The sequence below is a fragment of the Neolamprologus brichardi genome, chromosome 14 (assembly GCF_056152115.1).
Source record: "Neolamprologus brichardi isolate AB-2024 chromosome 14, ASM5615211v1, whole genome shotgun sequence".
Lineage (NCBI taxonomy): Eukaryota > Metazoa > Chordata > Actinopteri > Cichliformes > Cichlidae > Neolamprologus > Neolamprologus brichardi.
The window spans coordinates 34,489,111-34,504,160 of NC_142117.1; the positions used below are offsets into that span (position 1 = coordinate 34,489,111).

General features: G+C 40.8%; 2 protein-coding genes across 2 annotated transcripts; one reads left to right on the forward strand and one right to left on the reverse strand.

Annotated features, from left to right (window-relative positions):
- Positions 1-6,277: 6,277 nt before the first annotated feature.
- Positions 6,278-10,300, reverse strand: polr1g (RNA polymerase I subunit G). Its single transcript, XM_006805196.3, has 3 exons — positions 9,339-10,300; positions 8,937-9,078; positions 6,278-7,832 (listed from the first exon to the last, which is right to left on the reverse strand). The coding sequence occupies exons 1-3, from the start codon at positions 9,421-9,423 to the stop codon at positions 7,022-7,024; spliced, it is 1,038 nt and encodes a 345-aa protein (XP_006805259.2). The 5' UTR covers positions 9,424-10,300; the 3' UTR covers positions 6,278-7,021.
- irf2bp1 (interferon regulatory factor 2 binding protein 1) lies at positions 9,651-15,050 on the forward strand. Its single transcript, XM_006805195.3, has 3 exons — positions 9,651-10,943; positions 11,143-11,531; positions 11,779-15,050. Exons 1-2 carry the CDS (start codon positions 9,931-9,933, stop codon positions 11,489-11,491), a joined length of 1,362 nt encoding a protein of 453 aa, XP_006805258.1. The 5' UTR covers positions 9,651-9,930; the 3' UTR covers positions 11,492-11,531; positions 11,779-15,050.

A 15,050-nucleotide genomic window follows, 5' to 3' on the forward strand; every position in this document is an offset into this window, starting at 1 on the left:
CTTGCATCTATTTGAAAGAGTGAGTGTAAACACAAAAAAATATTTTATTTTATGTGCTGGAATGTGCAGAAAATAGGTTTAAATGTTAAACTAATTTCTTCCAGTCAGAGAATGTTGCATATAATTAAATCTTTGCTTGATGCATAAAGTTAAAAGATTAAAACTAATAAAACAAGTTTTAAAAAGAGACTTTTCCATTTGATTACATTTTGTATGATGGATTATGTAGAAAAAGTAGAATTGGGCTGAAAGATCTATCACTTTATCACCTATTCAGGTTGTAAATGGTGTTTTTAAAAAGTAACTAAGTAATTAATTACTTTTGAAAATAAGTAACCAGTAAAGTAACGGGATTACTTTTTTGGGAAGTAATCAGTAATTAGTTACTGATTACTTTTTTCAAGTAACTTGACCAACACTGTTAAATATACATTCAATAGTAGCCTCACCACATCTCTGGTCCTATTCCACATAAAAAGCTTTTCTGTCCTCTCTCCCTCGCATATTTATGCTGCAATCACAGCTGAGCTTTGCTGCTTTGCTGTGGTGAAATCACACAGAAACGGAGGTCATTTTAAGCACAGCTTATTGGAGTTTTTCCAGCCTGGTAATGTAGTCATGTTTCCACTTTGTACAGTAAGCAAAAAAAATTGTACTGATGAATATACACTAATTAGTGTATAATTACATCTTCCAGCAAGTTGATACATTCTCATAAACCTGGAATGACTCCATTAAAATACATCGTAGCAGTGACCAGTTTCTTGAAGCCACCATGTTGTCCCACCATCTTGAATATGGTGGCCAAGATGGGCATCGCCAATCCGCATAATCACGTTCTATGTATTTGGCTAGAAACTGGCCACATAGGCATTACAGCTTATAAATTACTTAAAATGTAAAGATCACAAATAGCTCTTTTAAACTATAACCATTTAATATTAGTAAATGTAAAATTTCATCATCTGTCTCTCATGATGTCTTTGTCCTCCACCACTGCTCCTACTCCTGCCTCATTTCAATCTCACCTTCTTCCTCCTCACCTCAAGCCTCATCTCCTGGACGGAAGTCAGAGAAAGAACAAAGTCTGCATAAACAAGCTTATTAATTCCAGATTTTGTCACAATTATTTACTGTCAGCAGAATGCAGCTCTCACAGCTGACAACAAGCCGTCTAAACAACAACAACAGCTGCTTATAAGCTAACATAATGCTGATTAACAGCTTGCTTATATCATCACATTGGATGAGTTTTTTCACTAAATAAAGTTTCACTACTGCTGGCTAACAGGATATACTCAACATCAGCATCACTGTTATTGGACAGAAGTTGTCTCATCGCCAAGTTTCACAGGCTCCTCCAGAGCAAACAGACGTGGACAAACAGCAGACTGGCAGCCTAAAAACACTGCAGGTGAACTGCGGCCAGAGTTGTTTGTCCTGCAACAGCCACCATAGATAGGATTGCGCACTTGAACTGGGAGAGAGAAGAAAACTGGATTCAGTTGACCGCAATCTGTGATCTACTGACACCTAGTGGTGAGATTTTATACAGTGTGCCTTTAAGATAAGATAAAGTAAGATATCGCTGATCCACATAGTAGGTTCATCTACTTCTAACTTCTATGTGACTGAAAATGTATGCACATGAATACTTAATAATTTAAAGTGTAAAAAATGAAAGCTGGGTAAAAACAAACAAACAAACAAACAAAAAAACAAAATAAAACAAACAACATCTCTTGGTGTGTTTGCTTCCAGTCTACAAAGAGGAGTTTCCCTGTTGGTTTACACACTTAAAGAACAAGCAGGTGTGACTTCATGTGAAGCGACACTGCTGGGGCAGGTCTGGTGCAGGGCCACAATGATTCACCTTACATAATCTGGCTGAAATGATTAAATGTCTCCCACCACCTCTCCTGCTACACTCGTCATCTAATTCAGTGCACGTTTTAAAAGGATGACTCAGGTCCAGAGGAACTACACCCGTAGTCAAAATCTCCTTTCTAATCCTTCATTTGTGTGAGCAATTAGCAAATATGTTGTGCTGCTTTTCACTGCTTAAAACTGGCGAAAGCATTCAGACGTGCAGGACACCGAATATAACTGTATTCTTTCAGAGAAGTGAGGTTGTCAAGGAAGCAGAAACCATTACTCGCATCCCAGCAGGTGTATCAATACGAATCTACCGACCCGTTTCTCTGAAAGAAACCCAATTATTTTTTCCTTCCTTGGAAACAAATGTAGTGTAGATGGTGTAAATGATGCCCAGTGACAGTTCCTGTGTGCAGCATAACACTCGGGGAAGGCCAGTAATGACTGTAAGAGTTGATATCACTGAGATTTCAACTCTTAGACTTCATCTGCCTGTGTATTTCAGATAAAATTTCACAGATAGTGAACTCTACATATAATGGAAATGAGATGAGACTATAACGCTTTGTCTTGACCACACTGGTACGTGCACAGACACACACACAGATTTCTTATGACGCAACCAGGATGAAAGATTCAGAAAAAAACATTATAAAAAGCCTAACAAGATACATAAATGGTATTCTACCTTGAAACCAGCTTCCTTGAATCAGCCTGTGTAGTGCTTCACATGCACCATAAAAGCTATTACATAGTTCCTGGGAGATGACTGTTAATAAAAACCTGTTCTATTAAAAAGATGCACGTCAGAAAGGGTCAGACATCACGCCTTTAGTTGTTTCCTTAATGATTCATGAAAGCATACAGGGGGGTAGAAATATAAAGCTTGCTAATACGTTAATGCTCCCCGATGTCATCACCAACCACTGTTTTATGTTTCAATTCAAAAGCAACTGAAGCCAGGATGTTTTTCTTTGCCTCACATATGTATAATCAGTGTTGGGAAGGTTACTTTTAAAATGTATTCCATTACAGATTACAGAATACATGCCCCAAAATGTATTCTGTAACGTATTCCGTTACGTTACTCAATGACAGTAACGTATTCTGAATACTTTGGATTACTTAATATATTATCATGCTGTTTACAACTACGTGAATGTACTATTGCTGTTATATTTATTACTGTTACTGAAGGTCCGCGGCTCCGAACCGTAGTAAAGGGACCTCTGGCTAATACGGTGGGTTCTGTGTCGGGCTCGTAGCCGAAAACTAGCTTTACTTTGTTGTCTGGGTCAACCTTGCTTGCCAGAGACAGAGAGAGGCGTTGAAAGGCTGCTCCAACAGAACTTATTGTTTCGGTGGAAAACACGAACACGGTGTACAGTCGAGTCTTAATAGCTTACTTACAACTGGGCTCGTCAGGCTCTCTTCTTGGCTGCAGTGGTTATTATTATATTTACATGCTTCCAGCTCCCGTTTTTGCTCGATGACAGCTCGTACTTTTCCTTTTTCTCCCTCCCTCGCTCACAGACACATAACGTGTATGTCAGTCCATTCTCCCTGCAGCACGGACTACACTGCCTATGATGCTACATTCTTTAGAGCTATACCTGTAGCATTCTGCCTATTAGCTTAGCACAACAACAACAACAAAAAGGCCTCTCTCACCCAGGAAACACGCAGAGAGAGAGCGTCACCCTGTAACCATGGCAACCGTAACGCTGCCGCCTGGAACAACAGAAGTAGCTGTCAAACAAAACCCAAACAGTCCTGACCCGCCACAATATGAAACAGGGAAGTACCGCCGTGTAATCCATTTATTTCAACAAAGTAACTGTATTCTAAATACCACCTTTTTAAACGGTAACTGTAACGGAATACAGTTACTCATATTTTGTATTTTAAATACGTAACGGCGGTACATGTATTCCGTTACTCTCCAACACTGTGTATAATGAACACTTAAATAACGCATAAACAAAACCTACTAAGTGACCACATATATACTTGTGCAATCAAGCTGGTAGTTACAATTTAACTATGGGGCTAAATAGGTGGAAGGTTTGGGAAGAATGTGAGGCTTGTTGCTACTAAATAAGTTGGAGGTTGGCTGAAAAGACTGAGCATAGATACAGAATAGGAGGATTTTTTTTTATTTGTTTTATTTTTGTGTGTGTGTGTGTGTGCAAATCTGGCCTCAAACATTCTGACAAACTATAACTGAGGTCTTTTATTTTGAAAATCAAGAGAATGAAATCACATTCTCTGATGAATCAAAATTTCAAATCTTTGGCAACAACCTGTAAAGTCTACAGAAGAGAGATCATCAAACCTTTTATCAGCACACGGTGAGTGTGGATTCGTACACATGCACAGCTACATCACTGCTGAACACCATAAACAGGTTTTGGTGTAACATGCGTTCCCACCCAGATAATGTTTTCTTCTTGTTTCTTTCAGCAAAATATTACCAAACCATATTCTGAGCAGATACAACACCACATCTCTGTAATAAAAGAGTGGTCTGCCCCCTGTTTAAAATATTTTGAGTAATAGGGGAAAAAAATATGCCAAAATCAGTCGAAAACTATTGAGAATTTGAAATGGTATCTCAAGACAGGACAGGAAAACATTTAGTCTCAAAACTACAGCAAATGATCTCAGTTCTCGTAGTTGACTAGATGTAAGTAGAAGAATTGAGGCAAATTGAAATGTGTAGCTGGAATTAAATAAAACTTTGCATTTAGTATACGCTTGCCTGTGCTTTTTTTCTGTTAATTATAGGCTTTAATAATTTACAAATCATTTCTCTCTGGTTTTATTTACCCTTTACACAGCTCCAACTGTTTGGCCATTTTTGCGCAGGGATAAAAATTCAAAAAATGAAGAGTCACCTGGAAGACTCAGGTTAGCTCTAGAAATCAGTCACAATCAGTAGCGGCTAACAAACGTCAGACAAAACACCCGTTTGGTGCAGAATGCTGGCTGCCTTGAACAAACACAGAAATGTTAAAACTGTTCAACTGCAACAGATCATGAGAATATCACAAGCCAAAAATAGCCTTTACCACAAGTCTGAGTACACCTTAAGGCCAAGGTTCCTTTAATAGTCACTTGAAGCAGGGCTCCAAATCAAGTGTGTAAAAATAACAGCAGACATCTTACAATCCCGAGGCAAATTTTTTTAAAGACAAGCATTTTGGAAATATTGACCTGGCTTGGATTTTAGCCGGCTACTGGACTCAGGGATAGCAATCGACACTTGCCAAATTTGGATTTTCTGAAAGACCGTGCTTTTTTTAAAAAATTTATTGCGTCTGGTCTTTACACATTTCTATTTTATACTATAAACAATAGGAGATCATATATGGAAACAAATGTTTTTTTCTCTTAGTTTAAAAGGTAAGTGCTCAAGATACAAGAAAGCACGTATGAATTTTGTATATTTTAGCCAACACAGTAAAAATTATTTTTCGTTTCATTGACCTTAAGCTCAGACAGCTGCACACACCCTCTCTCAGCAACACAGGCATATGCACTCAGGCACTCAAGCCTGAAAGCTCTGAGGCGCAGGAGCTCGCACACACATTCGACATACCTGTGAGGATACACAGAAATCTGGCATTATCTGCGACTCTCAGAAAAACATTTTAGCCAGCATCTGACATCTGTGGCTCTCGGCTTTAATGACTGCCTGCTACACCAAAAATAAATAAATAGATGACTTCATGCCAAGTCATGTCAAATACACTCAGTAGAAAGAACGCAAAAAATGTTCCTTGTTGTGTTAAGGTTACATTTTACACCTCTAGCATGGTGTTTAGCATTTCGAGTTTGACAGGCCTTTTGAAAAGGCTAAAAAATGTTAATGCACTCATGAGGTTGGATCAATAAGGCTTGCAGCATGTGCAGGGGGTTACTACAGATGGTGAGTGTGATAGCACCAGAGGTGCCTGAGCTCATTAAGAAACAGGACCATACTCCGGTGCAGAGCAGGCAGAGGAGAGGGAGGAGGAGGGGAGGATGCAGAGCATGGACTGAGGTTTTTCACCTGAGTGTCACAGAGCTCTGATGAGTCGCCGCCATCAGAAAATGTCAAAAATTATGAATCGCCTCTTTGTGCATTCAGACGGCTACAGCAGATCTGTGGTAAATTAGTTAAAAGAAATAGTAGCATGTAGGTTAGAAGCTCAGAGGTTGTTCAAAGGCTGCAGGCAGCCGATCCACGCAGACGACTAGCTGGACTGTGGCGCCCTCTACCTGTCGCAACTTCTTATGAGCATGAAAATTTACCTGAATAACCGCAGTTCATGTGTCAAGAAATCACATTTTCTATAACCGTATTAGTGCATGAGAATAAAAAATCTGTGCCAATATGAAGAAAAAAAGAACACAAGGCTTATTAAACTAAACCATTTTATTTCATGTTAGTCTTTGGGCCATCTGAAAAAACTGGAAAATCATTCATAAAACTCATATTTCACAGAACAGATGGTTTGGATTTTTTTGCCTGACATCACGAACAAAACTACATCTCTGTAAACTGGGTACAGTCAAACTGTTGCACAATTTCAAATCCACAGTGTGGAGTTCACACACAAATTCAACTTTCATTCCTTGTAGATGAAGTCACTGCTCTGAAAAGGCACGAGAGGAAAATGTTGCTGTTAACTTGCGTTTGCCAACAGCAGGACAAAAAACCCAAAGTTTTTCTCATTTTTAATTTCCTTTAATCGCTTTTGGACTTCATGACATTTGTTTTCATGAAACAAAAAAGGTCTCCAGTACTGGACTGGAGATGCTGTGTCATTGCTCAAATCTGTTGTGGTTCCTGACACCATTATCATGTGCACTCTTATCAGTTTTGTAGTCGCTGATGCCTCCAGCTGCACACATTGTGTGTGAATCTGTCTCCATCTGGCCAAACTGAAATGAACATTTGTCTTAAAGATGCTAGAGTGAATCGTCTTTATAATTCACCTCACTACTCATTGTATTCACAGCGTGCCCTTTTGTTGAGCAACACCATGTCAACGTCTTGACAACAACAATAGTGAAGTAATTAAGCAGTAAACTGTCTCTGACGTGCTCACATGGTCAAAAGGAAACAAACAAAACTAAAAAACTCCCAAATGACACCAGACTAGTCACCATCAGTTCTGAGTTTCTTTTTCTTTTTCTTCTTCTTTCCTGAGACCTCCACTTCTTCACCAAAGAATATGTCCACGGGTTCACATTTCACAGGCACCTCTTCCACCTTGACTTTGACACTGGGCTCCAGTCCCTCCTCCACCTCCTCTCGCTCTCTGTCCTTCTTTTTCTTCTTCTTCTTCCTCTTCTCCACAGAATAATCACCCTCCTGGAATGGGAGCTCCATCATTACTTCTTCCTGAAATTCATCCACAGGTTCCTCTTTCACATTCACCACTTCCTCTAGTCGCTCTTTTTTTATCCGTTTTTCCTTCTTTTTCTTCTTCTTTTTCCTTCCATCCTCTTCCTCCTCCTCGTCTTCTTCTTGACCTGCTTCTTCTATGAATCGCTTGACTACCAGAGGTCGGAGAGTTGTGGAAGAGGGCCCAAAGGCAACTCCATCCAACTCATTCTCTGCCACGCAGGTAAGAGTGGGGGTCTTGCTGCCAAAAGGCTGGAATCGCTGTTTGAGTCCAGGCGGTATGGAGGGGGCTGGAGCAGTGGGGATGACCTGAGGGGCCTGATTGTTGCTGCTGTCTCCGTAGGTCTCGCACACATTAAGCAAGCCTGAAAAAGCAGGACCAACAACCATGCCATTTGACGGCTTCTTGTCACTGGTGAGCAGACGGAGTTCTGAGGTACTGTGGTTGGATGCCAGGATGCTATAGATCTGCTGCCCGCTCCCAGTCTTGGCTCCAGCTTGAGCAGCAGTAGGAACCTTCAAGGTCTGGAGACCAGAGAGGGGCACCTTGATGCCACTGAAGCTGGATGGAATGAGAAAAGGTGAGTATGCGTCACTTAAAAGTACTCTGAAAAAAGTTTAAACATACCGTTTCCGCTTACACCCTCATGCTGTTACTTTGTTACTTGATATTTAATGTAATTTTAGTACAAAAGCAACATAATTCTCACAATGGGATGTTGAATTCATTACCAGCACCTTTACTCACCTTAGCGATACTTGTCATAATGGGTCAGTTACCATTTGTAGATTTTAAAAAGATACTAACAGATTTTACAGTCATTTCAATGACCTGACGACTACATGACTAGTTTTTAACAAATGCCACGGAGAGGTTGTTGCTGTTAAATGCAGTTAACTCAAAGTTCCACTGTGGAAACTGTGCAACACGGCAACAAAAATGAGACTAGAGGTGTACTCCTTTTGGAAATTACCTAAGTAGATTTAATCTCAGCGTTCACTGACCGAAGTGCTGCACACAGTATCTACAACTACACACACACAGGCAAATTATTCCGGTAAAAAAAACAAAAAGTGAACACATATGATGCAGAATTAAGAGGCGTTCAACAATAAGCAGACACACTAATCGCTCTTTTTATGTCAAGTGGTAACTGATTCTACAACCGTAGAGCAGCATCTTTAAAGGTTCTGACACTTTTTGTTTAAGACATGATTTTCAGACATATAAGAGAAGTTTGCCAATGGATCAGAGAGACCTGGGAGCTGTAAACAAATAAGATTTGTAATCTTAAACTGAATTCCAGAATGAGATGGGGTGAGCAGTGACTCCATTGTTTTGATTTAACAAAACCTCAGAGGATATCTGGGAGATTTCGCTTCAGTAACCGGAGATATGCGAGGGCTAATGTCTTTGTGAATGTTTACTGATGATATCAGAGAGATATTCAGCTTTTGGCTTCTTTATGAAAGTATTATTACTGTGGTATTTGCATCTGAAACTTGTTTGTGGTTTAAACTGTTTATATGATTGCGTGGAGAGGAAGGACAAAAAACAAAACAAAAAAACAACATTGCAAAAAACAAAAAAGGCTAAAAATTTGTTATTGTGTTAGAAAAAAAAAGTTTGCTGTGTGGGATAAAGGTAAAGGCAGACTGTACCCACCATTTGGGATCAAAGCTGGCAGGAGCTTTAATGAGCCATAACTCATTCTTGTTCTTCTTGAGGTTTTGTGCTAGAGTGCTGCTGCAAGGCTCGTGGCAGAAAGAGACAAAGTCAGGAGGACACTGGTACCTTGTAGTGTTATCTGTGGATTAAAAAACAACACCATCGAGTCAGAAGCAAAGAAACTGGACACGTTTTAGTGTGGATATTCACTTTCTTCTGTTGCTTTATCTATAAACCACATATTTAATGTAAACACAATCGTTACCGCTAGCCTGCTATACCGTTTGCTGTCCTCTGGCTACTTCTAAGCCTTAATGAATCTGCTCTAACGTAAGTAACTACTAGCATATCACCTCTATTATTACACCAACTTCGTGCAACGTCTGCGTGTTAACTTACCGGATTCTGTCGGTTTTGGCGCCGATTCCACACCAGTGGTGTCCGCTTCATCTTCGCTCGATGAGGATGATATGTCTTTCGGCATTTTTTTATTTTAAAATACGATCAAATTTCTGAAATTAAAAGTTTCTGTCTCCAAACGCATGGCTTGTGTGGGACGCACACGTGTTGACAAAAACTGACCTGTGACCTTTAAGTATTTCACTTCCGTGCCAGTTCTTACTGTAGTTCCACGACGAGGCCCTCTATTGACTTCGGCGAGTAAGCAAACTCAAATACCCATAATTCACCTCACGTGGTTACGTAACGTTCCAGAGCCAGTCTGGGAAGCCGTTGACAGCGGGGAAGAGTAGGCCGAAGTCGGTAAACACAACAAATATATCAAAATTAGTTGTAAACAACCAAAATATTTGAGCTAATTTCATATATGTAGAATGCGTAACATTATTTTAAAGCTGTGTGAGGTCCGTTAGGGGACAAAGTCAGTAGTAAAGAGGGCGTGCACCTGTCCACGCTAAGTAGGTTAACGCAGCTAACCTGTGCTAGCACGTTAGGAGGTTCGCTGAACACGCTCAGGTTAGCTCGGCCAGCCATGTCGTCCCCTTCCTCCTCCAGGCGCCAGTGGTGCTACCTGTGCGACCTGCCAAAGATGCCATGGACCGTGGTGTGGGACTTCAGCGAGGTGGTCTGCCGTGGATGCGTGAACTACGAGGGAGCCAACCAGATCGAATTCCTGATCGCAAGCGCCCGCCAGTTGAAGCGAACTCACGGCATGCAGGACGGTAACGTGAGGTCACCTGGTCCCTCTCCCAATAAACACGGCACATCAGCCCGGGGAGAGGTGGCGGCAGACGGAGGCAGGCCGCACGGGGACCGTTTCGAGAGGGGAGGAAGAGGAGAAATTACCGCTTCAACTATTCGTGTACCGCCAAACGGGCTGCATCGTGACGGGCAGCCGCCTCAAGAAGTTAACCGTCAGAGCCCCAGTGGCAGCCGGAGATCAATGATTAGCGCAGCCATCCCTCCTAATCTAGTAACTCAGAGTATTGCAGGTATTCCCCCTGGGATACTTGCAGGGATGCCCGCGGGTCTGACGGCCCGGACAGCCCCTATGAGCAGCCCTATGATCTTCCCTGCTCCTGTGCTGGCAGAGATGAGCCGCAGACAGCTGGGAATAAGCATGGGGATCGCCCCTTTTATCGCGCCAGAGCTGGAGCGAGAGCTGAGTTCCTCCCAGAACCAGCCCAAGACGCAGACCCACACAGTTGTGGCTGGCAGCAGTACCAGCAAGAGTACAAGCTTGGCTTCTTCATCGTTCTCCATGGCTGGAGGTGTAAGCCAGACTAGTCCTAAACCTGCATCATCTCCAGCCAGGCAGCCACGCCCCCTAACTGCAAGGTCAGGAGGAGAGCCCCTAGGATCCAGCACCTCAGCGGAGGCAGCTACCACCGCTGCCGCAGCGTTACCCCACAGCGGTGCCTCTGAGCTGGCATCTGCATCTGCCAATAACAGCCATTCGGCTGGAAACAGTCTATCCTGCACCTTGTGTCATGAGAGACTGGAAGACACCCACTTTGTTCAATGTCCATCAGTGCCAGGCCACAGGTTTGTATGTTTGTCATTTATTTATTGTTATATAAATATCCTATAACATTGTTTTTAGCTTTTAGCCAGGTTAGCTATTTAAATATGTCTTGCATACAAAAGCATGTATTTGTTAAACTGGTTATAAATATATATCCTGCAGTTGTTAGCGTCCCTAATAATTATGTCCACTGTAATACTCTTCCTCCGCCAAATATAGGTTCTGCTTCCCGTGCACAAGAGTGTATATCCAGAGTAGGCATGGTGATGGGGAAGTGTACTGCCCCAGCGGAGAGCGCTGTCCATTGGATACCTCTCCCAACAGTCCCCCATGGGCCTTCATGCAGGGGGAGATAACCACCATTCTGGGAAATGGTGCTGCCAGTTCAGGATCGAGCGGAGCAGGGTCTGCTTCAGCTCCTGCATCAGCTCCTACATCTGGAGCCAGTAGTGGACCTGGAGCTGCAGCTTCATCAGGGTCTGGAAGTGGAACAGCAGCAGGAACAGCTGGAGCCGGAGCAGGGAGTGGGAGTGGAGATGTCACTGTCAAGAAAGAGAGAGAGACGTGATGGTGGTTTCAGTGGCAGCATGGACCCAACACAGCAACAGGCAGGTCTACAGGCATCTGACCTTTGTGAAGAAAATTTATAAAAAGCACTTATGTTTGGTGTTTATGTTATTGATATGAAGTGGGATAAAGTGGGACACAAATTGGGGTTAAAATACAACAAGAGATGCTCTCCTGTTGTATTCTACAAGTGTTTTAACAGTAATATCCATAACCCCAACCATGGTATGATCGATATGCTTGCAGCCGATATTAACTATATTTTCACGTGTGTGTTTTCTGTCCCAGAATCGTATCCCAGATCAGAACAGACGTCTCCCCCGAACAGCTAAGAGTCCCAGAAGAGAAGCAACGTAACAACCTACAAATCTCAAAACATCCACTAAGCAAGTTAAACTGCTTGTCACATTGCAATGAATTCAAAACTATTAGGCCTAATCAGAGATCTGATGATGGCGGCAAAGACTGCCTGCACACATCACTTGTTTTTTCTCTGAGCACTGTATAGTGAGCTTGTGAAATTAAATTTCCCAATGCATTCTGTGCATGCTCACTTGCAGCAATGCTGTAAAACAGTTTAATAACAGTTTAATGCCATTTTAATGTTTCAGTCCAGAAAACAGCAGAGATACTAATGGAATATCACCACCACAACCAGACGTACAGCGTATACATATCCCTAATCATGCAATGGTGGAATCACATATTCAGGAAGACTTACAAGCTGGACAGCGGCTACTGCTTAAGAGTTGGTAATTAGTTTTGTTACTTGAAACAAGCATCGCTTTCACGTTAGCAGATGGATATAGATTACAGCATTCCTATCTGAACACATACAATGCAGCTTTGTCAGGTGCTTCCTGGATCTTCCCATTAAGCACAAGATATCCTTTAGTGTTGGTGCTTTGGCACTATAGCTGCACTACATTGGCTGCTGAGGCGTAACAGCAACTTTTAACAGGAGTGTAAAGGTCTAGTGAGGATGTGAGGTGATGATGGCACATTTTACTGGGTTGACTGCCAAGAGAGCCTGATTTGTACCCCATTCATACCTGTGCGTTTTATCCTTTGTTTTTGTTTTGTTTTACCTCGGTTTATGCTCTCAGATCCACTCACTGGTTAGGTTTAGGCACTAAAGACTACTTGGTTAAGGTTAGTAAACCCTGCTACTTGACAAATGATGCGTTGCAGGCGATTGATGGCTCATTTATACCATAACCCAGTGTGTCACAGCAAACATGCCAAAGGACACTTTCAGCATAAATTAGTTAGGGTTTAGCTACAATACTAGGTACTGATTGGCACCTTGGAGATAAAGACAGAAATACTTTAGTCAAAGCAATTGACATCAGTTTAATTTGTGTCAGTGATGGCTTGTTAGGAGACCTGATAGATGAGTGATTAGAGTTCTCAAACTCTTAGACAATAGCCGCTTCCCTGTGTTGTCAGCATACACTCAGCTTTGTGCAGAGAAAAGCACAAATATATATACTACATATACACATATATATATTTACATGTATGTCAAAGTATATCTAAACAACAGCCACAGCTGTTCTTTTTATTGTTGAAAAGTTGAGTTAATTGTCTTGGGAAAAATGCCATATTATTTACCAATGCTTCATCAAATGAAATATTTTCTGCTTCTACAAGTTAAATTTACAGCTTATAACTGACACGACACTGACAGTGATGATGTAATGTACCTTCAGCAGATTTTTTTTTTTAATTGCTTCATGACTGAATCTGTGTCCTGATGCACAGATGTTTCTTTCTTTCTTTTTTCTTTTAAATCTCCAGTAAAACATCTAAACAAACCTGCGTTAGATGTGGACAGAATGCCAGTAGAGACATTTCTGTGCGCTTGTGCATTTGTTGTTTTTGTTTTGGCTTTTTTTGTCAGCTTAAATTGAAGCTGACTTTAACTCAGAGAAAGGAGAATGTTTTGCTGTGTAGACACAACCAGTTAGCCTGTCAGCGCGTCAACCAGCAGCAAAAACTCAGTGTTTTACTGTATTTAAATGTTGCTTTCATACAAGATCCAGCCCAGCCTACATTTTACCCCGAATGTATATAAAAAAAAATCTATTGATAGGCCTATGATTATATTTTATACTAGAATGTTAAATGTTATATACTGTAAAGAACTGTAATAGTACACACGTGCAATCCTTAGACATAGTACATGCAAGAGTTTGACATATGGTATTAAAAAAATTGTGCATCATTTCTTAAACTTTTTTTTTTTTAAGTGAGAATCCACTGAAAAGCGGGAATCTTTGTTTTTGATCAAGAGATGTTTAATAAATCTGTAGCCTGGTTTCCAGTCATAGTATTGAACATTGTATATTATTTCCCATTTGCTATATTTCAAAATGAATTTCATAAATACATTAAAGTGCGCAGGGATTTCATGTTCCTAAATTGAACAACCAGACATTGTAATGATAATATGTCAAAATGAGTTTGTTTTTTGGTGGATTCTCTCTTTATGTGCAGCGAGTACTTGACAGTACAGAAGCACAGACAAACCAAAGGTAATTTTATGCCCAAAATGATGTTTATAAATGTAAATGTTTTATGGAAGACATATATTTCATTATTTTTCAACCAGCTGGTTCTCTTCATTAGGCCGTTACAGTTAACAGGCCAATGTGTTCTACTGTACTTATAGGATATGTACAATCTATAGTCTGCAGCAGATCCTTACATAGCACTTATATATTTTAAAGGGGACCTATTATGCTAATTTCTAGTTCAGTATTTTTATGTTTTACTTTGCTAGAGTAGCTTTGCATGATTCATAGTTCAAAATAATTCACAATTTTTCTCAGACTGGGCCTTGATGCAGCCCTCCAATTCTTTCTGTCTGAAAGTTCTCCCTTTAAGTCATCTTTCTTCTGATTGGCTGCCTATTGCAAACAGAAGGCTTAAAGAACTGGTGGGTGGGGCTTTCTCTTTGACATCAAACAGAACTAACAATAGAAAAGAAGTGTCAGAAACTGAGTGTTTAGAGCCTGAATTATAACGTGACCAGGATTACATGTACATACATTAACCTCGTGTTTTGAAATTGTAGCCATGTTTCTTATATGCATCCACCTCAGTATATATTTGACAGAAATTCAGGAGGGAAAAAAGCATAATAGGTCCGCTTTACAAAAAGATCCCACAGATCAGGCCTGTTGTAGAGAAGCTATCTTTGAAGAAATGTAATAGTATAATATGCACTGATATGTCATGCAATCCCTTGTTAAGTGCCTTTTAAAAATGTTTACCATCTGTTTTTGTGTCTGGGAACCTCAGGGGAAGTTAGGAGTGCAATGGCTTCTTTTATTGTCTTGTCAATGATTAACCTGAATCTGCTTCCCTTCGATCACCATCTGACCGCTTTTGCTTTTATCTGAAGCCTTCGTAAAGTTGACAGGCCCTTCGGTGTTTTATTTGAATCCTCCCACTATGTCGTTTTTCATTTATGTGACTTTTTTTTGTAGATCTGTCAGTTTTATTGCAGCTTCCTGTACAACATAAAACCAGGAATAAATGGGATGGAAACTTGT

What these genes read in the sequence shown, in the direction of transcription:
- irf2bp1 (XM_006805195.3), top strand. Translation starts at nt 9,931, where the DNA reads ATGTCGTCCCCTTCCTCCTCCAGGCGCCAGTGGTGCTACCTGTGCGAC. An exon ending in CCATCAGTGCCAGGCCACAG is followed by an intron (nt 10,944 to 11,142) that starts GTTTGTATGTTT and finishes CGCCAAATATAG; the next exon opens with GTTCTGCTTCCCGTGCACAA.
- polr1g (XM_006805196.3), bottom strand. Translation starts at nt 9,423, where the DNA reads ATGCCGAAAGACATATCATCCTCATCGAGCGAAGATGAAGCGGACACC. An exon ending in GCCAAAACCGACAGAATCCG is followed by an intron (nt 9,079 to 9,338) that starts GTAAGTTAACAC and finishes TTTAATCCACAG; the next exon opens with ATAACACTACAAGGTACCAG. An exon ending in GCCAGCTTTGATCCCAAATG is followed by an intron (nt 7,833 to 8,936) that starts GTGGGTACAGTC and finishes CATTCCATCCAG; the next exon opens with CTTCAGTGGCATCAAGGTGC.